The sequence below is a fragment of the Hylobates moloch genome, unplaced genomic scaffold (genome assembly GCF_009828535.3).
Source record: "Hylobates moloch isolate HMO894 unplaced genomic scaffold, HMol_V3 SCAFFOLD_6, whole genome shotgun sequence".
Lineage (NCBI taxonomy): Eukaryota > Metazoa > Chordata > Mammalia > Primates > Hylobatidae > Hylobates > Hylobates moloch.
This window is the reverse complement of record NW_026652281.1, coordinates 40,776,586-40,802,039: the sequence shown is the minus strand read 5'-3', so window position 1 is coordinate 40,802,039 and position 25,454 is coordinate 40,776,586. Positions and strand designations below refer to the sequence as shown.

The 25,454-nt window shown below is 39.6% G+C and overlaps 1 protein-coding gene across 1 annotated transcript in view; it reads right to left on the bottom strand.

Moving 5' to 3' along the window:
* The window catches only part of FBXL17 (F-box and leucine rich repeat protein 17), a 539,741-nt gene that overhangs the window by 7,774 nt on the left and 506,513 nt on the right, over positions 1 to 25,454 (bottom strand). Inside the window, exon 8 of the mRNA XM_032156700.2 lies at positions 14,977 to 15,119. Within this exon, the coding sequence (XP_032012591.1) occupies positions 14,977 to 15,119 (143 nt within the window). The remainder of the gene's footprint in view (positions 1 to 14,976; positions 15,120 to 25,454) is intronic.

Below are 25,454 nucleotides of genomic sequence, written 5' to 3'. Positions count from 1 at the left end.
ATAAAAAGGGAACATTAAAGATGAAGTTTTTTTTTTAATTTCCCCATGATCCCTGGTTTTCTGTATTCAATTTCTTTTCCTCCTACTGAAAACTATCAATGGCAACTCCTGTATGACACATGAGATTTAAAAAATGCAGTGTATCTTCCTAAAAAAATATGCTGCACTGTGATTTGAAGAAATTACTGTGATTAAAGGGGAAAAACCATGTGCCACAAGTTTTTTTTTAATATAAGGAAGACTGGATTTTATACTTCTCTCCAAATGCTGCATAACCATAATTTACATTTTCAAAATTGTTGTAACTCTTTTTAAGGTGGTAGCAATTTGTCTGGTATTTTAATCTATTTTGAGTTAACATCTATTAGCACTTTGTGAAAATGTGAGGCAAATTGCTATGCTAATGAAGGTAAATCACACCACAATTTCATGATATGGCTGCTGCTCTTACAGAAGGGTGAGGAGAGAAACTTCAGAGTTACAGAGAGTCGCTGTAACCAATTTACCTAGGCCATTACAGTCTCTTTATTAATTTCTACAAAAAGTTCTAGATAAGTGTAAACCCAGGCCTGACTTATATCCTCAATGATACCTACTGTTCAATAAAAGTAATTTCCGATAAAATTTGCAGAAGAAGCCATTTTCATTAAGTGACTGCTACTTCCTTTTTGACTCAGGTTTTAAGAGAAGACATACTTATGATGGGGGAAAATATCTGACATCTGAGTATATTAAAATCACACTTAAGACTAAACCACTTAAAGTTCCTGACAACAAGGAGAATTTCAGTCATCTCTTTGTTGTTAGTCCTATAGGCACTGTCTGGTATATTCTTGCCTATTAGAATACAGGCTCTATGAGACACATATTCTTGCTGGTTTTGTTCACTGTCAAATTCCTAGCACATAGTATATACTCAATAAATATGTGCTGGCTAAATTCATATAGGGATTGTTCAATGAATATTTATTGAGTACATTAAAAAAGCACCAAATAGTACTGTACCAGAAATTGTAGAGAGAAGCTCACCTTGTTCCCAAACTGCTCAGCTAGAGTGGTAGCAGTCTCTAAAGTCCTGATATTATGGCAGCCCCGAACTCCTTTAATCCTCTGAAGATCATACCCATGGTGATTCTTTGGGCTATTGTCTTTTCCATCTGACATCACCAGATATCCCTTTCCAGATACATCTTCCCTAGAGTTTCTAATAATTTTGCACAGGAGACCAAAGCAGCTCATGACGGTAGTTTAACGAGTTTTGATGGGTCATGTGGCTGTCAGGGAGTACTCGGAAAATAACTAAGCTACACTTTGGATTACCTGATGGCAACCCTCCATACCAAGTGTGTAGACTAAGAGGCATGCTAATGATCCTGGACGTGAATCGGTTTCCAAAACTTGGCAAAACCCTACACAGTTCAGAGGATTTGACACTGGTGTTTACAGCATCAGCAGCCTGCTCAGGATGGCAGGCCCAGGAGGGCAGACGATTTGGAAATTTTGTGACATTTAAGCTCCCTTTTAATGTCATAGTTATCTGATGGCAAAGAATAAATTGTGGACAGGTCTCCTGACTCAAAGCAATGCCATTTCTATCTTCTGATTTCTTGGGCTTTGGGGAGTTGGTATGCCTTCACCGCTATGTGGAGGCAAGTGGGAATGTGAAGGGCTATCTTTTTTTGGTTGGTTCTGCTGTCATGGTAGTGTTTAGTATCTGGTGCCTCAGGAGCATGCAATAAATGGCAATCTCAGATAAGGAGAAATTCTGCCACCAAAACTGCTCCATGCTGCCACTGCTACACACGTAGTATTAGGCTTTCGTGTGTTAAGAGACAATCAAACACTTCTCTTCAGCACGGTTTATTTTGGCAAAATACTTGAAAACAATTTCTTAATGTTTTACTCAAATAACCAAGGCAAAATAAAAGTATGTCTCTGTTCAGGTAAGGACAGGGAAGACAGGAAAGGAATAATATTCAGTGAACATCTATTATTTCCCAGACATCTAAGCATGAATACCCCTACTCAGATGGAATTCCTATTTCACACAGCTAGTAAATGGTAGCTAGAGTTTGAATTCAGGACCCCAACGCACAGTGCTCTCTGCACTGTACCACATTGCCTGGCCCCTTAGGTAAGACGGTGTGGTGTGGCAAGTGTCCGACTGGGGCCTAGCTGATCTCCTGCCCTGTAAAATGTTTACTGACATTCGTTTTTTCACTGAACATAAAACAGATTGCAGTTTGCGTATAAATACATTTCAAAGTCCTTGATAATGTTTTCAAAATGGCTGCTCTAAATGTAAATTATAATGGATCTCATTTGGCCTGCAGAACGGTCTGTTGTGGAGCTGTGGGTTGCATGAGACTTTGAAGCATGATGGAAATGCGATGAAGCTGCAGGCCTGACAATGGGCCTTTGGATAGGCCATCCGTGACTATGCCAGAAACGGGCACTGCTTCCTTTCCCGTCTCTCACCGATAAAAACACTTTCCCTTGTTACAGAGGTAGGATGGCCTGCAAGCCAGATATGGCCCCTGCCCTCTTGTAGCTTATAACCTAGCAGGGGAGGAACAATGACACCAGCAACAGCAAAGCCCAAGAAGTGCTTTCTAGGGAAGTGGAGGTTGCTGCAGAAGGAAGCCTGCAGTAGGCACCTGACCTGCTCCTTGAGGGCTGGAAAGGGCTTTCCAAATGAAATGATATTTCAGTGGACTTCTGAAGGACAAGGAGGTGTCAGCCTATGTACCACATGCATAAAATATGCACATATTATTCAGAGAAGAAACCAGCTCATGAGCTAGAATAAAACAACTCATCAGTCGTTACTTTGTAAGCTATGCAATGTTTCTCCCGCCCCATCCAACAAACTCAAGTGTATACCTGCAGTAAGTTCTTGTGTCAAATAGCTCTGCTCTGAGGAAGAGAGGGGCGAAGAAGGTGGACCCCTTTATATGCAGGTGGGAAAAGTAAAGTGCCCACAGTATACCTGTGAAGGCATCACAAATAGCACACTCAGCGCCTGCCTCCTAATTCAGGGCTTGGCCCTTCACACTGGTCTGTCACTCTTCACAGACTCCCTGGGCAATGCCACTCACTGCTAACAGCCCCAGAGGCTGACTCCTGGCGGCCCAGAGGCAGAGTGTTGTCTCTGGGGCAATAGCCTCCGGAGCCTGCTTCTCTCCGTGTTTCTTGGCTCTCTGGGAAACTGTAGTGGATATCTGTGGAACCTGGTATTCACCAGGTGCCAGCAAAAGTCATCGTGAACAATGCACATTCAAACGGCCCTTAATATGCTTTCAGCTGGTGCCCACAGACTCTAAGATGGGCACATATTAAAAAGGATGAAATCAGGGTAATGTGAATTTTAGTAACACCCCAAATTTGCATGTAAATGAGGTGAGTCATCTAAGTGCAGTTTAAAATATTTTAAATAGGACACTAAGAAAAGAAAAAAAGAGCAGATGATATATTGATTTTTCCAGGATCCTGCACAGCTGACAACATGTGCCCGCTCTCTGCTGGCCTCGGTAGATTTTTATAATTCTATCTCTCTCCCTTTACAGCAGGACTTCGCACATCCCTGTTTGGGTGACATGCCACATTCTGCTGAGGTTTGCCATGGTGAGAGCAGGGAACTAGGAATCCGGTGCCGCTTTTCAATCTCTCACCTCTTTCTCTTCAGTGGCAAGGCTAAGCTTCCTACCTTAGCACTTGGCTCCTTTGTTCTCTCGTGTGATCAGCTTCACATTCCCTTCCTTCTCTCTTCCTTTCTCAGACAAACCAAGGCCTTCTGCCATAAACCCTACAGTGACTCATATATAGCAAACTTATGATAAATGTTTACTGACATGGGATGAATTAAACTGTGTCTACAATGGCAAGCAAGATACAAACAAGAATAAAGTGGTTGTCAACCCAACTGCTCATTAGAACTACCTGAAGATCTTTTAAAAGTCCCAATGCCCAGGCCATATCCTAGACCAGTTATATTGGAGTCTTGGTGGAGAGGGCGCCAGGCATCAGGATTTGTAAAGCTCCCAGGAGGTTCTGAAATGCAGATCAGGTGAGACCTACTGGTTTAAAGCCACCGACTGAAAAGCTCCTAGAAGGCACAGGTGATTTCTGTTCTTGGGGATCTGAAGGCAAGGTCTGAACTAAGCACCTGCCCACTTCCCATGATGTGACACCTCTGAGCTACAGATTCTGGGGAAAAGGAACTGTTGCTACTATAGCTTATTAGCCCTTCTTTTTTTCAAATATTCATCACTGTCTGAAACAAAATGTGTATTCTTTGAATGTGGTAAAAATGGACTGGCTTCCTCTCCTTCAGCATCAAGTCTTAGATCTCTAATTAGGCAAAGCCAAAGGTGGCCTCCATCTGATCTTCCCAACAGCTAAGGGGAAGGAAAAAAAATTATCCTATCCTCAGTTCTCACATGGACCTAGTGCTTCCTTAGTGGAAAACCCATGATATGGAAGGAGAGGGTACTCATGATTAGGTATTTAATACAATTTTTTTTTTTTTTTTTTTTTTTTTGAGATGAAGTCTCACTGTCACCCAGGCTGGAGTGCAGTGGCGCCATCTCGGCTCACTGCAATCTCTGCCTCCTGGGTTCAAGTGATTCTCCTGCCTCAGCCTTCCAAGTAGCTGGGACTATAGATGTGTGCCACCATGCCCAGCTACTTTTTTGTATTTTTAGTAGGGATGGGGTTTCACTGTATTAACCAGGACGGTCTCGATCTCCTGACCTCGTGATCTACCCGCTTCGGCCTCCCCAAAGTGCTGGGTTAATACAATTTTAAGAAAAGAAATTTTAAGAAGAAAAATTGACTATGTCACTGGAGCCTAAAAACAACCTGCTAAATATGGGAGTCAGCTGACCACAGAACATCCATACGACGCTTCATGCATGAACCTCATACCGGCAGCCTGGGGTCTTTAAGGATGCGTTTTTCACACAGAGGTAAGAAATACTACTCTTGGGTGACAAAAACAAGCAAACAAACAAACAAAAACTCATCTAAAAATCTCAAAGTATACAGTAAGACAGATACTGAGAATGCAATGAACCTGACAGAGGCAGGCTCATAAATTCAGTCAACTTTGTCAAATGCAGTCATTCCATTTCAGAATCTGCAATGATTGGAAGTGCTATGCTCTGTCAATATCACAACAGGCCTGGCTTCATGCTGTCTCTTTTTCATGAAATGTGTGTTGCCTGTTAACACTAGCACTGCTTCTATTCACTTGAATTAGCACAGTGAGAAAGCAGCAAAGAACTTGGGAGGATGGGGATCACAGAAACGCCTGCAGTGTTAAGTGAGAATTGGGGCTTGCTAACCTGAAGCCTCTAATTAGAGATTAGTGTGACAGGAAGTCCAACAACCAGACTGTCAGAGAGAAAAATTAGTGACATTTTCATTCCCTGTATCACCAAGCTATTCTCCACTGAGAAAGATGTTTCCAGCGAAGTGCATGCAAGCTCCAGGTACACAACCATGCATTGGCCGCTCTACGGCCACAAACCACTGGCCATGGACTTGGCCATGCTCAAATCTATGCATATGCACGTGTGGTGCAGATGAGAACCAAAACATACATATGTGGGACACCAGGATGGAGAAAGTTGCTTGGGGGAGTCATCTGCAGTGCTACAAATGGTTCAGCAAATGTCAACGATTTGAAAAACAACAACAACAACAACAACAACAACAACTAGGCCCTAATAAGATAATTAATACAGTCACTAAGTAAGTGGTAAGTGCAATGTATTTATGGAACACATCTGGGTATTTCTAAATTAAACTCATGAAGTTAAGCTGAAAAACATAATCGAGGGGGAAAGCTCTCTGAACTAAAAGTGTGTTTTCTTTTGTGCATAATGGCTTTCTTGATTTCAGTTATTACTTTCTTACATAAAGGATAAGGTAGTGGTAATCAGCAAGTGCACACTTGATGAAAAAAAATCTTTCTAAAATTGCCATTTCCATTACGTAGAATTTATGAATTTGACCTGTTTCCTAAGACAAATTTATGATTAGCAAAAATTTATTCTGCATTAATGTAATCGGTAAATTTGTAGATTTAAAAACCTGAAAATAAGTTATATTCTTGGTTTTCAGAAGATGAACTGCACATAAATCAGGGCATTGCAGGGCCGGGCTCTGAAAGATGCCACGTTCAACCATGGAGCAGATGCTGAGCTCATCTGAATGTCCTGATCCCCAAGGGCTTGCAGCTGCCCTCACAACTCCCCAGCTATACGGAATTCATATGAAATCCAAGGGGGAGCCTTTCTTACTTGTTTATTTATTTTCCTCTGTCTAGGTACTTTCTACAATCCATTAAATTATTAAGAGGCAGTGGGATCTAATGGTTTTCAAATTTACTTTTAGCTGTACAATACTTTCACAAACCAAAACTGTAGATTTCAAATACATAAAGCAATAAGAATGGGGCTGCTCTGGTTGAAGAGAATGCAGATAAGAAACACAATCCAATCTATCCATCCATCCAGCATGCAATACATATTTGTCTAGCAACTAGTATGTACCAGCCACTGTGGTAGGTCCTGGTAATATAACATAGAAGGAGAAACCCACAGATCTTATATTCTAGTAAGGAGAAGGAAAGAGATGAAGGTAGGAAGGGTAAAAATTAACCACTACAACAAGAGCTAATGTTTATTGCTTGCTTCATAGGCGGAACACTACACAGATTAATTCACTCAACTCTCTCAATGTGAGATAGATGCTATTATTTTCATTTTACAGATGAGGGAATGGCGGCACAGAGAGGCGGTGGGGAATGCAGAGATAGCAGCAAAGCTGGCAGTCTGGTGACGTGGAAGACAAGAGACAAGCATTCTCCGGCAGGACAGAGTGGTTACCATATGGATGCTGCTGCCAAGAGATGGGGGAAGTGAGAACAGAAAAATGGCCACCACATTTGGTGACACAGAGGCCACTGCTGACCCAGAAAAGAGCAGCATCAGTGGCATGGTGGGGATGGAAATAGATCATAACAGGTGGCGAGAAAGTAAGGAAAACTGTTCCTAGACAATCCTTTTCAGAAATTAAATAGAATGGCAAGAAGAGAGGCTTAGAGGACCACAGCTGAAAGCTGATGCAGGATCAAAGTGAGGCTTTTTGTTCAGAAGAAGCATAACCTTGGGTGCCATTTAAAAATAAATAATCAGCAATTTTACAGTACTGTAGCTGCCCATTTGCTTGTCCTCTCCCAAGAGGCTGCAGGCCCCATGGGGTAGGGAGTATATCTTGTTCACTGTTTTTTCTGACCTATCATCTATCACAGTGACTGGAATATAGTAAGCCACTCAATAGATAATTTCTTGAAAAAATAAACTATTAATAAAACATATGATAAAAATTGGAGGCAGGAGAGGCTTAGTTTTTCTCTGAAAAATTCCTTGCAAACAGCAACAGGATTTTCTCTAGGCACAGCATGGTCGGCCCTGAAGACCTGCTGCTGCTGGATGGACAGGCCTGGCATGTGGGCTGAGCCATTCCTTCCCCACCTGCAGTAGTCCCTCAGTCACCTGGTCACTGCAGGCTGGTCTTGTTGCTACTTGGTGAAGTCAGGTGATTAAGAGTTCTGGGATCTCATCTGAGCTCTGTTGAGGAATTGCTGCTACCTATTCTATTTTTAAATTCAAAAAATAATATGATCCTACAATCTAATTCTTTCATATAATTACTGAAACCAAATCAAAGCTCCAAGGAGATTATTTACTGCAAAGCAATGATGCTCCAGGGTGCCTTCAGGCAAACTGCAACACAGCAATCTATTCATCCTACAGTATTTGGGGAACAGCAGGCTCTCTCCTTCCCCCTTTTAAAAGCAAACAATTTCACCATCCATCAATCCCATAACAGAGGCCAGCAAAACATAAGCAGCTACTTGCAGCACATTCCCTTAAAAGGTTCTACACAGATGTTGATTTTCCTGAAAAAAACAAACCAAACAAATCTCAGCCTGGACAATGACTGGCTGTTTGACTTGGCAGGTCTTCACTCTCTGCTCGAAAGGACTGACTCCTACCGGTTCCAGGTTTCTTCTTTCTCTGTAAGTCTGGCTGTAATTTAGTGAGTCCTAATGATTAAAAAAAAATTCTATCATTTTCAAGAATTCCTGCCTTAGTCTCAGGAGGCTAGTTTTTCTATGAAGATCTGAGCTTGTGAATTTATATTCATGGCTAGAATATTATGAACCTGTTGGACAGGTGATTAATAACCAGACATAAGATTCCAGAGCAGGTATGTATATGTGAATAAATAGAATGATAATGCTAATAGTAGTTAACATTTATTGAGTGCTTATAGTGTGCCTGACTTCGGGCTAAGGGCTTTATCACAATATTTCATTTAATTTTGTAACAACCCTATGAGATAAATGTCATTATCATCCCCATTTTTCAGTTGGTGAATTTGAGGCTTTTAGAGATTAAGTTGCCTAAGGTCCCAGAGACAGTAAAATGATGGAGGTAGAATTTGAAAACCTAGCAATTTGACACTAGTGCTCAACCATTTCACCTCTTTTATAAAGTTCCACATCAGTGTTTCTTGGTTTCATATTTAAACACTGGAAAGGACTTTTAGTTACTACTTCTTAGAAGTTCAGGTGAACAGGGTTGGAAGAGGAGGAGATGGGAACACTTAACTAAAATGAGGTTGAAAGGTAACCTCTGAATTTCAGCTGATGTGTTTTTCCCTGTTTCAATTACCAGGAATAATCAGGAGAGGGTTGTAAAATGTGTTTTAAAGTGCTCCTATGTGAAAATCACCTGGAGAAACTGTTTCATCAGCAAAAGGAACAAGATGCTGATGCTTCAAGTGAAGGACTTAAGTTCAGATTTTAGAGCCCCAGCTGCACTCTCACCATTTCTCATCCTCCCTTTCTTTTGGGGCACATGTCATGTGGGCTGTCTGAGTAAGGGTTATGTCACCCACAACAGAGGACTGCACAGTCTGACACTCCTGCCTTATTCGGATAGAATGTTTTCTTTTCTTTCTCTCTCTCTCTTTTTTTTTTAACTTTATTTTCTTTGATATGGCATCAATTTTAAATCTTACATTTTGGCTATGGGCAACCTGGAAACAGCCGTGCAGACAAGGCAGGGAAGAGGAGAGTCCCTGCAGGTATACGCTTTGTTTCATGGCTGAATTGCTACCAAAACAGTCCTGGACACAGTGCCCTCAAATTATTTTTCTCTGAAACTGATTTTTCCAGTTAGTTCTGTACATTAGTTACAGAGTCCTATATTATTTTCCCCATAGGGCTTTCCTGCTCATGATTCCTAAACAAGCTGATAAAAACTCCATTTTCTCCACAGAAATATTTAGGTTGTTGAGGCTTTCTCTTACCATAATTACTTCCTGAAATATGCAGTGGTCAATTTTTCCTGAATATTTTTACATTAAATTGGGCACCCAAAACTTGGCCCTAGATATTTTCAGGTGGTAAAGCAGACTCCTGGCTCAAAAGAGCTGATTGGTTTCTATTACTTGCTTTCTATATTGGCTTCTTATTGATTCGATTTAAAAAAAATCTCTCTCCCATTTAAAAATGTGGAACTCCATGTGAAAACCAGGATTTCTTATGTCCTGAAGAATACAGCAACATTTACTAAAAGAAATCACTATTTCACTCCTCAACTAAGAACTTCAGGAATTGAGGCAGGTAAGGAGAAAGGTCTTGGCCATGTCAGTTTGATGAGAAATGAATTAATTCGATTATTTTCATGGTGTGGATCAATAGCAGTCGGCCTCTACAGAGGCCCCTGGCCTGAAGGCAGCTGGATAATCAATAGGCTCACACAGAGGCGGCTCTCCTCCCCAGCAGCCTCTCTCATCTTTTCTGGGCGGGCTCTTCACGCCTGTGTAATTCTAATTTATGTCAACTAGAAATCAAAGAAATTCCAAGAGGCTTTGGTCATAGGACATTAGGGTGGACCTTTCACAATCTATTTATGTCTGTTCCTTAAGTAACATGGCCCCCACAGCCCTCCAGGCGCCTCTACTGGCCAAGGAGAAGAAAACCTCCCAGCAGAAGGGTAGCCATCTGCTCCGGGCCATGGCAGAGGTGTGGGGTTAGGTAAACCGAGGCACACCTTCTCCTTCCCATCTATAACTATGCAGGGACATAAGAACCAAGCATTTTAAGCAAAATGCTTTGCCAAGAGTGGCTCCCTCAATAACGCTCTTTAATGATACCCCAGACGCTGGCATTTTCAAATCAAATGAACAGTGTATAAAATTAGTTCTGCATGAAGTTAAAAAAAAATAGAAAGTGAAAGGGAGCTTTTAAAAGCTCCAGCATTTCTCCATCCAACTGCTTTTCACAAGGGTTTGGCATTTGAGAATTGCTACGTTTATGATGTTATTCACTGCTCATAATTCAGGCCTGCATCTCCAAACTTCTGTATTAACACACACTGCAGAGGTTTCCACCATGACACTTTTATCACCGAGGCCTCGCAAACTAGCCAGCCTGCCTCTGGTGAGGGCTGTTTTCTCTGCCAGTGCCAGGCCATGGTGCCTCCTCCCTTCTCATCAACCTTGTCACCCCAAACATTTTTCATTAACCTTGAACACTGCATTTCCATTTGCCCTACAGCTTTATCATTATTTTTTTTTTGTCCTTTTTAGTTTTGTTCTCCATCCAAACTGCCTTATAAGAAAAAGAAAATATAACACAATTATAAGAAACAGATCTATAGAGAATCTAGAATTCACTGAAGTCACAAAAACAATTTCTATGACCAAAGCCGCTGTTTATAATTGTGGAAAACAGAGGGAACATACTGCTCTTATTAGAGAGTCCCGTTGATTACACAAGGATTTTTAACTAAATCACCAGATAAATGTGAGTTAAGTTGATAGGTGATTTCGGGTCAACTCTAATTCCCAAGGTCAAGTAAGCCTTTGAACAGTCTTTAAGAATATAAGCTCACCCCAATTCATCAAAGCCTTCTCACACAGCGTTTTCTTCTCTTGGTTCTTACAATGCTCTAAAGTTTAGAAGATTAAGTGGCGTCAGCTTCAAAACCCTCTAACATGCTTATCCATCCAGCAATCAGAAAAGCTACTCAAACAGGGGCTTCTTAATGCACTTCCTGACTTTACAACTGCATAGGGAATGCTGCATTGTTGAATGACTGGAGGACTCCTCCCCAGGAATCACCAATGTTGCAGCCAAACATGTTTACTGCAGTTTAGCTTAGGCCTTGTTTGACAATCCAAGTACATGTTGCTTTCATCTGCAATGAATATGTTTAACTTTTCCCATTTGTTCTCTGCTAACCTAACCAAGAGAGACAGGGGGTGGGGGTCGTGGGGGGAAACACTGTTTTCCTACAACAAATACAATGCATTTTGTTATTCTTGCAATTCCTCAAAAGGTGAAATCAGGAAAAAAGCATCAGTTTGCTAAAGTATAGACTCCAAATTAAATATAAGTGGCCCTCAATAAAACTGACTGTGAAAGAACATGCAACTAGAATGTTCTTTCTCAGAACCACAGGATCACCGAATGCCAGCGCAAGGACACACAGACTTCACAAACCACATCTCTCTCCAGTGCAGGGATCCCACTGACGCCATTCCTGACCAAGGGGTTTGTTGAGCAGATGCTGAGGTTCCCTGCCTCCTCCGTTGGTGTGCAGAAACAAGAGGAGAACTCTAATGGCTTTTATTTGTGGTTAGCAGATTTGGTTAAGGTAGGGAGAAAAGTGACAGGGCCAAATTAATTTTGTTCTTTAATGCTTTGCTGGCACAGATGATCACAGACTGCCAGGAGATGGTGTATCTTCTTCTCCGTTCCCTAATCATAGTTTTTCTGTTTCCTGTTTCTATTCTTATTTTTCACGTTATTTTTCTTGTTACTTTCTGTTTCCCTAAGTACTTGAAGTATCTTCAACTCACCCTTTTCTCCCACTGCAAATCTTTCTGCATCCCTGTGCTGGAGTAAGATGGTTAATAAATTCATTCCAAATACTGAGTGTCCTACGAAGGCATTAGTTTTTCCATTGCAAAGTGTGTAGAAAGTGTAATTACTGACATCTTTGTATAAAAAATAATCTTAATTTTAAATTTAGGTGAGGAAAAAGCACGAAGGCAAAGCATTCTCTAATCTATTTTTTTCCTTTCTTTTTAATTTTCTTTCAAAATGGGATAGCAGGCAATATAATTTTTTTTGTTTCTCACTGGGAAATTCCAGTATCACAGCACAGGTTAATATAATGATATTGATGATAACAATAATCAGTAACGGAGCATTTTATATATAATAGACATTATTCTAAGTGCTTCACATATGTTAACTCATTTACATGCTCATAATTCTACAAGATAGGTACTAGTATCATCCTCATTTTGCAAACGAGGAAACAGGCACTGAGAGGTTAGTAACTGCCCACGGTGACACAACTAGTAAGTGCAAAGCCCAGATCTGAACCTGAACTCTGGCTCCGCAGACCATACCCTTGCTACTAATTTCTTTTCTTTGTTACTCAAATCTTCGTTTGAATCTTGATGGTAACTTAAAATCTGGAGATGGATGGCATGATACAAAATCTGAAAACTGAATAGCTACTTTAGATTTCCATCCAACTAAACCAACCAGCAGGCTTTTCTGTGCAAGGCTTTACTTGTGCTTTGTGTGTGGTTTGGAACTGTCTTCCATCCTCACAGAGCCTCTCGTGTTTGGCTCTGAGCTGCTTTAAGTCTGAGGAAGCCAGACAGCAAGGCTGGGTCCAGCATCTCCCTGGGCTGCGCTGCAGCAGGCTCTGACCAGACGGCATCATGCTGGAGCCAATGGGTTCTCAGAGTGGCTCTCTGGTTAGAGAAAGGATTGAGAGGCAGCCCAGTGAAAGGGCTAAAACCCTCAGGGATACTGCTAATCTGAACACTGTCTCTATTTAATTTTGGACTAATTTGCATTTGGGTAGAAAATAACCCATTTCTTAACTAAAAATCAGCAAAATGCTGGTCAGCAAATATGTCTGGAATAATATTCTCCCGTAGTAACGGTAACATACAACTTCTACAGTGTATCTCCGAAGATGGAGCTGATCTTAACCATCTAAAGATTATAGGTTAGAAATACGGCAATTTCTGAGAATGGCTGTGGACACATATGTATGAATGTGTACATTTTGGTAGCTTTAGTTAGACAGCATTCATGTGGCAGTTCCTTCTGCTGGAAGCTGAGGAGTTCTGCTGTCATTGATTCCTGTTTCTAGAACACTCTGCCTATGGTGGACCCTTTAACTTGTCTTAAAAGAAGTCATTTTAAAGTTTCAGGGTTAGCAGCAGCATTAGGTTGGTTAGTAGAAAGATTTGTGGGAGACTTGCAAGCCCCGGATCTCAGTGCTGTTGCCTAGTTACAAAGTAAGTCGCTTCTGGGCTGGGCTGAGAATATATAATAACATTTCTCTAAACATAACTAGCTGGCAAAGGTCTCGTATAAGTTGGGATTCTAAAGTGTTTGGAGAAAAGAATTAGCCAATTAACAAAAAATGACAAAGGACACAAGGGCTTCGGGCCATACTTTATTTGCCCCCAGATTTGCTACATTTAGAAGATGCATGCCCTTTGAATGGCATGTCTATTTAGTTTCACATTATTTTGCTAGATTTGTTCCTAATCACCATTTACAAAAGTAGCACACATGTGTAAATTAGTACAAGATGGCGGCACTTTCTGAGCAAGTATCCGAACTGGACATTTTCTAAGGGAAGCAGTCCCCGTGGCCAGAGACTGCCCCCTGGGTTGTGCCAGCAGCACTGGATACAGACTCCAAAGATCCGGCATGAAGTCTTGCCAGAGCATCCCTGGGCCACTGACTGGTCTTTCTGAGCCTCCATTTTCTCCTCTTCACAATGCAAGTAACTATTTCTTAGAGTTGTTATAGGAAAAACATGGAATAAACAAAGAAGAAGACACCTGTGGAGTGCCTGGTGTCCAGTATAGGTTTTTTTGTTTGTTTGTTTGGGACACAATCTTGCTCTGTCACTCAGGCTGGGGTGGTGTGGCACAATCACGGCTCACTGCAACCTTGGCCTCTTGAGCTCAGGTGATCCTCCCACCTTAGCTTCCCGCGTAGCTGGGACTACAGGTGTGCGCCACTATGCCTGGCTAATTTTTTTTTTTTTTTTTGGCGGTGCGGGTAGAGACAGGGTTTTGCCATGTTGTCCAGGCTGGTCTGAAATTCCTGGGCTCAAGTGATCCTTCTGCCTTGGCCTCCCAATGTGCTGGGATTACAGGTGTCAGTATAGACTTTTATTATTTGTTTTCTCAGTCTTCAAAGGGTTCCACGTTAAACGCTACACCATTTCCTAAACTCATGCTCACATCCCTGGCTGGTTCTACAGGCCTTCTGCCAGGACCTCTGGAACCACTTCTTATCATGTGCTAGGAGTGGCACTGGATGTATGGGGAGATGCAAATTCCCACATACCCCCTCAATGGCCCTTTCTTGGTCCCGAATGGCCAGAATACATAGATGTTCAGTACCAAAATTACACACTTGTGAAAAACCAGTTTGGCACTGTTCTTTCCACCTTTACTGTTGCTGGAAACTTGAAACCCAGAATATAATTTTACGGTTAGACCCTGCAAATTGCAGTTTGTCATGTAACCTTTTACATTTTGGTCCATGGACTTATGAACAGGATGCCAAACTCTAAGTTGACTATGTATATGATTACTTTTTCTTTCTGCTTAAGCACAAAACTCATTATTAAGTGGGGAAATACAAAGATAATCTCAGATTAGTTTACAAAAGCAGGCAAACAATGCATAGCTATAATTGTGTGTGTGTATATATATATATATAATGTATATATAATATATAATACACGGGGTGGGGATAGAGAAGGAGAGAGGATATGACATCAAGCTATTAACTATACTGATATGTAGAAAGCAAACAACTTGATAGTCAACTCTTACTTTATCACATCTCATCAGCCCCAAGTATCTCAGAGACTTGCTGCTCTGTGCAATCAGGGTGGCTCCTTGGTCTGTAATTTCTTTACACCATCCAACATCCACAGTCTCTATTGTCATGCTGTATCGCCCAATGGCTATCAGTGCTGCAAGAAGGGACAGAGAGAAAGCATTAATGTTAGCAGTGTAAGGGAGCTCTATCTTATTATGACTATTCATCTCATTTCCTCACTAAATTTGTTCCTGAAATTTTGTGTGTAAATGAATGTTTTATAAACTAAATTAAATTTGAAATGCTTTAGGAAAGCTTCCCTATGACAAAACCATTTGCAAAGTGAATAATCATTCCATAATTTCCCTTTCATTGAACACAACCTTTTATCAGTTTTATTCATTACAAGGTTACCTGTACTTTCAAACATTCAGCTCTGCAAAGGAATAAATTAAAATGTATTACAGATACAACATTTTAAAAAACCCAAGTACTAACTTAATTTTACTCAAGATAATTTTAATTTTTTTTTTTAAAGAAGAACCCATGTAAACAGCATTTTGAGGAGCGTTATACTGCATGTGAATGTCTTTACCAATTGGCACAATTTTTTCCATCTGTTCATGACCTGTAAAATGTAAAAGTATAAAATATTTTTGACATTAGCGCTTCTTGGGACTGTTAGGGATTAAGAGTACATCATACATACAGCTGATTTTAATTGGTGCCATGCTAGAGTGCAGTAAAGGGAATGCATTTGTTATGGTGAATTTCCTCATCCTATCCGAAGTCTTCCTTCTATTAACATACAAAATGAAGCCTGTCATCTGTAAACTATGAGAGTATCTGTAGTCTTCTCGGCTGTTTAGCATTGTACCACCACTAAAGTGCAGACACTTATCCCATAATCTATGACGTGCACTACTAATCACTGCAAAGTCCCATAACCCATCACCCCATCACAGTGACCAATTGGTGAATGTGGCTCTTTTCTACCGACTTTGATAAATGTGCCTACCTCTAGATTTAAGGAGCAGAAAAACAAATTTCAATACTCCAGCACCAGTTTATGGTGCATTGGTTTGTGAATCAAAACCCTGAAAACAGTGCCACAAATATCAAAAAGAAAAGAGAAATGGTTTTCTGATAATTTCCTCATTCTAAGATAGCATAAGTTGATTTCTGTGACAATAAAGGTGAATGATAGGTCCCAAAATGTGTTGACTAGATGGATAATTTCGAGTTAAGTACTCATGTTAACAAATGTTTACTCCTACAGCTCACAGAACAGAATATTTGGCAAAATCTTTCTTTGCTAATTATCTCAGTATTTTTTTTTTTTACTAGAAAACTCATGTCCGTACATTCCAGTAGGAAAGCACTCCCAAGTAGCCAGATATTTAATGTTTATAAAAACAACAATCATGACCCCAGTGTTTTCCAGTGAAAATACAATAGAGACAATTTTTTAAAAAAAGTTCTTTATGTACCGGTTTAATGTTTTCATCTTTGTGCATGCTGTTTTGATATTTAAAGTTTTCCAAGGGGTTTGGGGATTTGCCAACTACTAAAAGTTTGAAGAAATGGTCTGAATACTATTTTTGTATAGAAGGAGCAACATCTCAGGTTAATTTTGGTGTCTCTGACCTAAGAAAATTGTTCTCTCTGGCATCATCATGACTTTCATTGGTAATGATATCCTGAACATCTGCTAAGAAAAATGAAGTAGGGGATACATAAAATAAATCCCTTTTAATAGAAAGTGCTCAAACTATGATTTCCAAAGATGACAAGGCACCACTTGCGGGATGGCCTGAGGTTGGTAGATTTTGTGCAGTTGTTTCATTGAGGTCTGAGGCTAGAACATGAAAGCCCGGTCCTATCCAGAAAAGCCCTGGACTATCATAGCCTGCTTTATAAGCAGATAAGCAGTCAATAGCTATTGATTCTGGGTGGTAAAATCACTGATGTTTGAAGGCTTTTCTTTTGACTTAGTACTATTTACTGAAGTTATAATGAAACTTTTTTATTTCTTAACTCATTCATTTATTTAATAAGCACCTCGTGAGCTCTAGAGCATTTTTGCCAACATTTACTGACTACATTCCATCTGCCAGGCCCTTGGCTAAGAATTTCAGGTGTATTGTCAGATTTATTACTAACTGCAACCCTATTAAGTCTTATTGTTATTTCAACTTTAATAATCAGGAAACGGAGTCACAGAGAAATTGAATAACTTTCCTAGTGTCACAAGATAGTAAGTGGGGGAGTGGATTTTAAGTTGGGAGCCAGCTCCCAGTAGAATCATGGGGCAAGGCAGCTGGCAGTTCTGATAGGCCATGCCACCAATGGTGGAACTGCAGTGTGACATACTGGGCCTGTGCCGGCTACTGGGAATATAAGATTCATGGAGCTCAGAGTCCAGTTGAGTGGAGGTGGGGGGTGGGTGTGAGGTGGGATAGAAATAAGGAATAGCCCAGTAAACAGTCACAATCCAAGGCTCACCCCCCATCTCTTCCCTTTCCCAACTCCTTACCTTTCAGATCTCAGGTCAAAGGCCAACTTCTCAGAACTGATCACCCTAGCATTTATTGCTATTGGGAATGTTATTATTTGTTTACTTCCTTGTGGCCCACTCCCTCATTAGAACGACAGCTCCTATTCACTTCTGTATGCCCAGCACCTAGCACATGCCTCGTACAGAGAAGGTTCTTAAACACATCCATGGAATACAGCAACAACTGTAACAGAGGCATGCTAAGGGGGCGTAAGAGCCCCCTCACGCTTCAGGGAAATGGAGATACATCAGAAGCCCTCACAGAACAGCTGAGTTAGGTCTTGACGGATGAGTAAGGGTTTTCCAGATAAACAAAGGAGCAAGGATAGGTATGCTGGGCAAAGGAAACAGCATGTGAGAAAGTAGAGAGATGAGAAAGGACAAGTGAGTTGCAGGTATTCTACGTGGCTGAAGTAAAAACAAGTCCAAGAAAGTGGGAAGACTCATTTCAGAGAGATTTATTCAGTGATTAATGGCACTGGGGTAGGTATAAGAGACACAGAGTAACAAAACCAAGCAGAGTCCTTGATGTCATGAAGTTTATAGTCTAGCAGAAGAGACAGATGTGAAACAAATAAACATGAAAGTAAATGTAACTCTAAATTGTGACAAGTGCTCTGAAGGAAATGGACTGACCACTGTAGGATAGAATAACATTTAGCTGGGGGCTTCAGGGAGGGTCTCTCTGATGAAGTTACTCTTAATTCTTCCAACAGCTCTGCAGAACAATAACCATTTCAGAGGTAGGAAAACAGAGGTTCAATAGCTTACCAAGGCCCAAAAATCTAATAAAGTGGCAGAACCAGGGTGCAAACTGAGGTTATATTTGGCTGCAAGGCCAGTGCTTATTCTGTTACAACAGCAGTACCTAGGGTGGGAGCAGAGCCCTGCATATGGTCAGAATGGATTTCTCTTTACCACTCAGGTAGCCAAGTATGTACCCTATGTCTGAGAGGCCTGAGGGAATCTTTTGATTCCAAAATATACAGCACGTAATTTGCCTCTCTTTGACTATATCATGTTCTTGGACAGTTTTTCATTGTTGTTTCACAAGCTAGCTATAAAACCTGTAGTGTGGTCTAGTCTCAAGGTCGGTTCTAGCCTTATTATGCAGTAGATGTTTGACATTGGGATCACATTTAACTTTTCTGAGTCTCAGCGTCCTTACCTGGACAATGGGGAGGTTAATTATATGTCCTGTCTACTTCATGAGGTTGGTCTGTGGCTCAAGTGAGATGATAGATGTAAGGGACTTTGCACTACATAAATGTCATGATTTATTTGATATTTCCCCAATCCATCCTACAGTTGTGTAGTTGCTATAAAATGAAAAGACTTGAAAGAATTTTGAAAAATAAAAAACTCTGGGCAAATGATAGCATTATATAAATACTTAGTCATTATGTCACTGGTACAGTTCTTGAACTGCCTACTCTCTATCAGTGATCATAAACTTCTAGTCTGCATCTGGGCTGATAGGGCTGTAAATGTCATGTATCATTGCTACCTTCATTAGAGGCTGTTGACACATTACAATGGTATTTATTGAACCTTGAAAAGGGATAAATTATGCAAGACTAATTCCTAACTCCAATGCAATTTTAATATACTTTTTAATGTGCTAAGTGCAACTAATGAAGAAAGTTAAATTTTAAAAAAGGTACACAAATTAAAAGCTGCAGTTCAGTAACTTGTGTGTCGATGAAGGATATACATTAACCCCCTAATAGTCATTCCCATAGGCATACAAATGACAGACAGAGTGATTAAAAGACTGAAGCACGCATGCACTTAATTTTGACCAAGAAATTCCATTTCTAGGAATCTACTCTGACAATATACCTCTAATAGTACAAAATTACTTCAATATATACAAGTTTATTTATTGGAGCACTGATTGTGATTGCAAAATAATGGTAACAGCCTAAATATCCATACATAGGAGAGTGGTTGAATAACTATGCTATATCCACACAACTGAATAATACTATGCCACTCTAAAAATATGAATAGGGAAAATCCCTAGGAATTAATTTGGAATGATTTTCAAATCATTAAGTAAAACAAAAGCAGAGGCCAAAAGAGTTTATATGATGTGTTACCACCCTTCATAAAAAGCACAAGGGAATATAATAAAATACATATTAATCTGCTCATCTGTGCACAAGTAACAAGAGAAGCATAAACCAGAAACCACAAAATACTGTGTAACTATAAAGGTTGGTAAAAAATAAAGAAGGAGGCATGAGATGTGCGGGTGGGGTTGTGAGGAAGAAGAGAGATAAGAAGAGATAATTCTTGTAATAGCTCTTTTTATATAGCTTTGACTCTCTGAACCATAGTAATGCTTTACACACTTCCCAAAATAAAAAAAAACAAATGTGTAAGAATCCAAAGAGGAATACGAACAGTAACAAATGAACCCAAATAAACAGCATAACCCAGATGAATAATATAACTATGCCACAGGGGATAGGAATTAAAAATGAATTTAAGTTACTTTGGAAACATGATCTTGACTGTGTAAGAGGAAAACCAAAAAGGACTGTAAGCAAACAAATACTGTACTATAGCAAGTAAATTTATTTGTCACAGGAGTATGAGTTAGGAATTCCGTAACTACTCTGTAATCTAGGATTATAAATAATGACAGCTAGTGTTTTCATTGTTAGAGAAAGAAGTTACAAATAAGAAAACAGGAGAGGCACACACATACACAGATACATAGATAGCTACAGAAGTAAGTAATAAGTATTGTGCATGTGTATTCCTGGTTTAGTATACATACGTATATTTCCTAGCTCTTTCTGCTTGGAGGAACTGAGGGCAATGGCACCCTAGCAGCACTCAGATCTTGGTTTCTAAATATCATTCTCCAATGAAAGGAACCAGAGCTTCGTAGAGAAATGGCTGATTCCAGGACTGGAGCAGGGAAAGTACAAGATGAGTCTGGAACATCTAGTGATACCAGAAAAAGAAAAGCTTTTAAAACAATGGGGGCATTTCAAAAGGACACAGGATCCAGTCAGAAGAAGCTGCCAGTGACCAAAGCTGGAACAATCTGAGCATCAAAATAAATAATGATAGTATGGATTATAGTTCATAAAGTAAGTATCCACAAGTCCATACTGATACAAATAATCAGATAAATATAAACATATTGACGTTATATATACTCCCTGATCACTTCTACAATATTCTTGCCAAAATGAATAACTTCATTGTACTTATAAGAAAACATCACACGAATCCAAAGTGAAAAACATTCTACAAATTAATTCACTAGTCCTCATCAAAAGGGTCAAGGTAATGAAATACAAAAAAAAAAAAAAAAAAAAAAAAGAACAAGGAACTGTTATAAATTGGAGGAAACTAGGGTGACATGACAACTAAACACAATGTGGGGTCCTGAGTTGGATCTTGGAACAGACAAATCAGGGAAAACTAGTTAAATTTAAATAAGACTTGTAGTTCACTTAACTGAGTTGTTTCAGTGTTAATTTCCTGGTTTTGATAAGTGTATTGTGGTTATAGAGGTTGTTAAAGTTAGAGGTAGCTGGGTGAAGGGCATATGTGAACTCTACTATTTTTGCAACTGTTCTGTAATTCTAAAATGATTTCAAAACAAGGAGTAAAAAAAGTATGGATAAGCTAAGAATAGGTAACAAAGTGAATGAATTAAGTAGAGGACTAAAATTTTCTAAGTGACAACATTTTCACAATGGAACCTCGGATATATAAATGTGAGAACTAAAAATATATTTCCTCCTCAATAGAAGGAAGATTAGTCATACAAGTGCATTAACAAGCGACCTGCATGTGCCATTTTTTCCTTCCCAGTTCTATCTTCTGCTATGGATCTATGTACCTGTAATAAAATCAGAAGAAAAGCCCTAGTGCTTGAAAGAATTAGGGTTAAAATTTAACAGTAGGATTAACATCTTTCATGTAACACTTCGATAAAAGCCATTTGCAAAGAAATTTCTTGGCACGGTTACAAAGAGATAAATATGAAACGTGCTCTTCTTTGTAGAAGCCACAGAAGCTCCAAAAACAAAGAAATGACACTTTCAGAATCATTTGTTGCGTTGATGGTCCCTGCAAAGGCTCCCTCCATCCCGCAGGGACTACAGGGATGGTTCCTAACTCAGGCTGTTCAGGAGAATCACAGGTGCCTATTCAAAGTACAGATGCCTGAGTCCCACCCCTGGAGTATCTGATTCCGGAGAAGCTATGAAAGTTTCTGTGATCCTGATGTGCAGCTAGAGCTGAGAACCACTGGAACAGAATAACCTACAGCTTGAGCAAAGTCAGTCAAGTGAAAACAAAAGAGCTCCCTTTTAAGGATATAAATAGCTAATGTGTTCTGACACTTTAAAACAGTTTGGTCTCTCAAATGGTAGTTACTTTGTATATAATCCAATACTTTTAAATCTCTTTACTTCTAATTTATACCATTTTTATACATTATTATATTCTTCCTATTATCTATAGTAAACTGTACACTGACCACACTCTAAAACATTTTTCCAGATAGTTCTTTTTTTTTGCAATATTTTGTAAACATTTTCCTTTTCTTCATTGTACTTATTTTATATTCCTAATGTAGCACTTACCAGAGTTTGTTTCATGTTAAAATTATTTATCAACATGTTTGTCTTCCCCATTAGATTGTAAAATCCTTGAAGCAGTGAATATGGAGTGTGTTTTACCTAGGACCTCTGAATGTCTGAAAATCAAGTGTCACTCATTTTTCATAGTTTTAATTAACTTTCTGGAAGCATAACTAACTGTAGAAAGTTGCACATGTCTGAAGGGTACACCTTGATGAATTTTAGTAAAGTTCACACAGCTGTGTGACAGTTTCCAGGCTGAGAAACAGAGCAAGCCCAGCATGGCTGTGGTCTTGCATCCCCACTTCAGTCACTTCTGTTTTCCCAACGAGGATAATCATTATCTTGACTTCCAATCACACACATTACCATTCCTGTTTTGAACTTTATATAGAGTCAAACACCAAACATTCTTCTGGGTTTTTAGCTGCCCATTATGCATGTGAGATCCATCCACATTGTTATGTACACTGGTAGTGTTATTCATTTCTCAATGCTGTATAATAATTCATTCTGCTAATGGACATCTGGGTGGTTTCCGCCTTGGGGCTATTACAGATAATGCTGCTGTGAACTTTCGCATACATGTCTTTGTGTGGACATATGTTTTCATTTCACGTGGGTAACTGCCTATGAGTGGAATTTCTGGGTCGCATGGTGTTATGTTTAACTTTATAAAAAAAACTGCTAAAGTGTTTTCCCAAAGTGGTTGTACCATGTCACATTCCCACCAGTATTTATGCAAGGTTCCAGTTTCCCTTGCATTCTTGGTACTTGATAATGTGTCTCTCTTGGATTACAGCTGTTCCAGTGGGTATGTAGTAGTACCTTCTCGTGGGTTTTAATTTCCATTTCCCTAAGGATTAATGGTATTGTGTATCTTTATCATGGTGTCATACTTTAAAAAAATTTCTAGCAGAGTGCCTCTACCATTGTAATACCTAGTAGATATCTATTACATTAAATTAATGATGGGAAGGCACATAATTTTTCTATTATTGGATTACAGCAAATAATAGCTTTCTAAACACCAGATAATTTCCCATGTAGTCTGAAGATGTGAAACTTAAGTAAATTCAGGAAAAAATAAAGTTATAGAAAATGTTGTAAATGCTCAATTGTTTGTGAAAATTTTAAAGATGGTGGAGTACTTTTTATTTAGAAACTTTGAATCCCTGAAAATCAAGTGGAAAAATACAAATAATAAAAATGATTGCCCATCAATGGTAGATAACATTAGAGACTAAAAATTTGAATTGTGCTAGCATTTTCAAGCAGCTGCATGCAGGGGCATTCGTTTTATATAACTCTGCTTATTGAAATCAGAATAACAACACATAGGTATTGTCTGACTCACAAAGGGAGCAAGCTAGCTGTGGCCCTTGACCTTTCTGGGAAGAGGCTCTCCTGCCCTGTAACTCCTGAAATGGTAATGCAAGCCTTATTTATAAGTTGCATCTGCTTTCCTTCCTATGAGATGAACAAGTTGGTGGAAAAGTCAGTTCAAGTGAAGAATTTTTTAAACAAATGTCTTAAGCAGCAGCAGCAGCAGCAAGGATAAGCATTTATCCCTTGTCCCTTCTTATTTATTTTTATTTTGAAAACAGACACAAATTTGATTATGTAGAAATGATTCCTACTATGTGACTTCCAAAAATGTCAAAAACAAGGGGCATATTTAGAACTAACATATATTTAACAGGAATCTGATCCACTGCTCTGGTTTTCAGTGGTGCTGTATTTGGTGGGAACCAACCCTTTGAGTAGAATGTTAGGTTCCCCTGACAATCCCCCTATTACATTTTAAAATTAAAGATGAGGAAGAAAAAGAACCTTACAACTCTAACATTCGCTGAGAACCTGAAGTCCCTGGTTCAATGATTCTTTTTTATTCCAGCCTGCATAAATACATATATTACTTATCAAAGAATTATGCATCCTTTCCAAAATCCTGACATTACATTAGATTTCCTCACTTTATGAGAAGTGAATTCTGCGTTTAAATATGTTAGTTTGCAGAGATGGGAAAGTACATTAGTGTCTCTGTCATATATCTGCCTTGTCCAGCTTCCTAAACTGAGTTTTTCAAACCACTGTAAAGACAGAATGTCAGTTTTAAGCTGGTCTCAGATTTAAAAAAAAAAACTGTCTGAAGCTGGGCATGGTGCGTTCATGCCTGTAATCCCTGTACTTTGGGGGGTCAAGGCAGGCAGATTGCTTGAGGCCCGGAGTTCAAGACCAGCTTGGGCAACATGGCAAAACTTTGTTTCTACAAAAAATAAAAAAAAAAAAAATAAGCTGGGTGTGGTGATGTGCACCTGTGGTCCCAACTATTGGGGAGGCTGAGGCGGGAGGACTGCTTGGGCCTGGGAGGTGGAGGTTGCATTGGGCCAAGATCATGCCACTACACTCCAGCCTGGGAGACAGAGCGAGACCTTGTCTTAAGAAAAAAAAAATTGTCTGACCTACTGTGTATCACAGTAGGATATGATTTCAGTGAACGCCACTTAAAAGACACCAAGGTTGATGTAAACATACATGTTGTCAGGCTGACCAATAAACATTATAAAAGTATTTTGGTAGTGAAGCAAAGGAAAACAGAGGAAAAGGGAAGAACACGGGGGATAATGGCAGAGTGAATAGATTACCTTTTCTTTCATTTGACAAATACAAATTGAGTACCCACTGTGTGTCAGGCAAATGTTTCAGTGGCAGCGGATAAAAAGATCAAATTCCTGGTCTTGTGGAGCTTCTATTCTGGATACAAATAAATAAGTAGAATATATAATTTGTCAAATGGCAATAATTCTTTGGAGAAAAATAAAGCAGAGACCAGGATGAGAGTGTTACAGTTTTAATGAAGTCTGCTAGGGAAGGCCTCACAAAGAAAGTGACATTTGACCAAAACCTGAAACGGTGGGGGAGTAAGCCATAAAGATATCTATGGCAAAGGCTTTCCATGCAGAGAAAACCTAGTGCCAAGGCCATGAGGTAGGAAGACTGCTGGTTTGTTCCAGAACGATGGAGTGCCGTTAAGATGACATCAGGGAGTTAATGGAAAAGAGGGTGGAAAAATAACCTTGTAGGCCATTTTTAACAATATTGGCTTTCACTCTAAATAAAATGGGAATTGACCGAAATATTTGGGGCACAGGAGTGATATAATCTAAGTTAAATTTTCAACGAATTGCTCCAGCTTCTGGGTTGAGAACAGACTGTAAGGAGGTAAGAACAGAAGCAGGAAGACCAATAAGGAGGCCATTGCAATTATCCAAGCAAGAAGTGATAATGCATTGGCCTAGGGCTGCATAACAGAGAT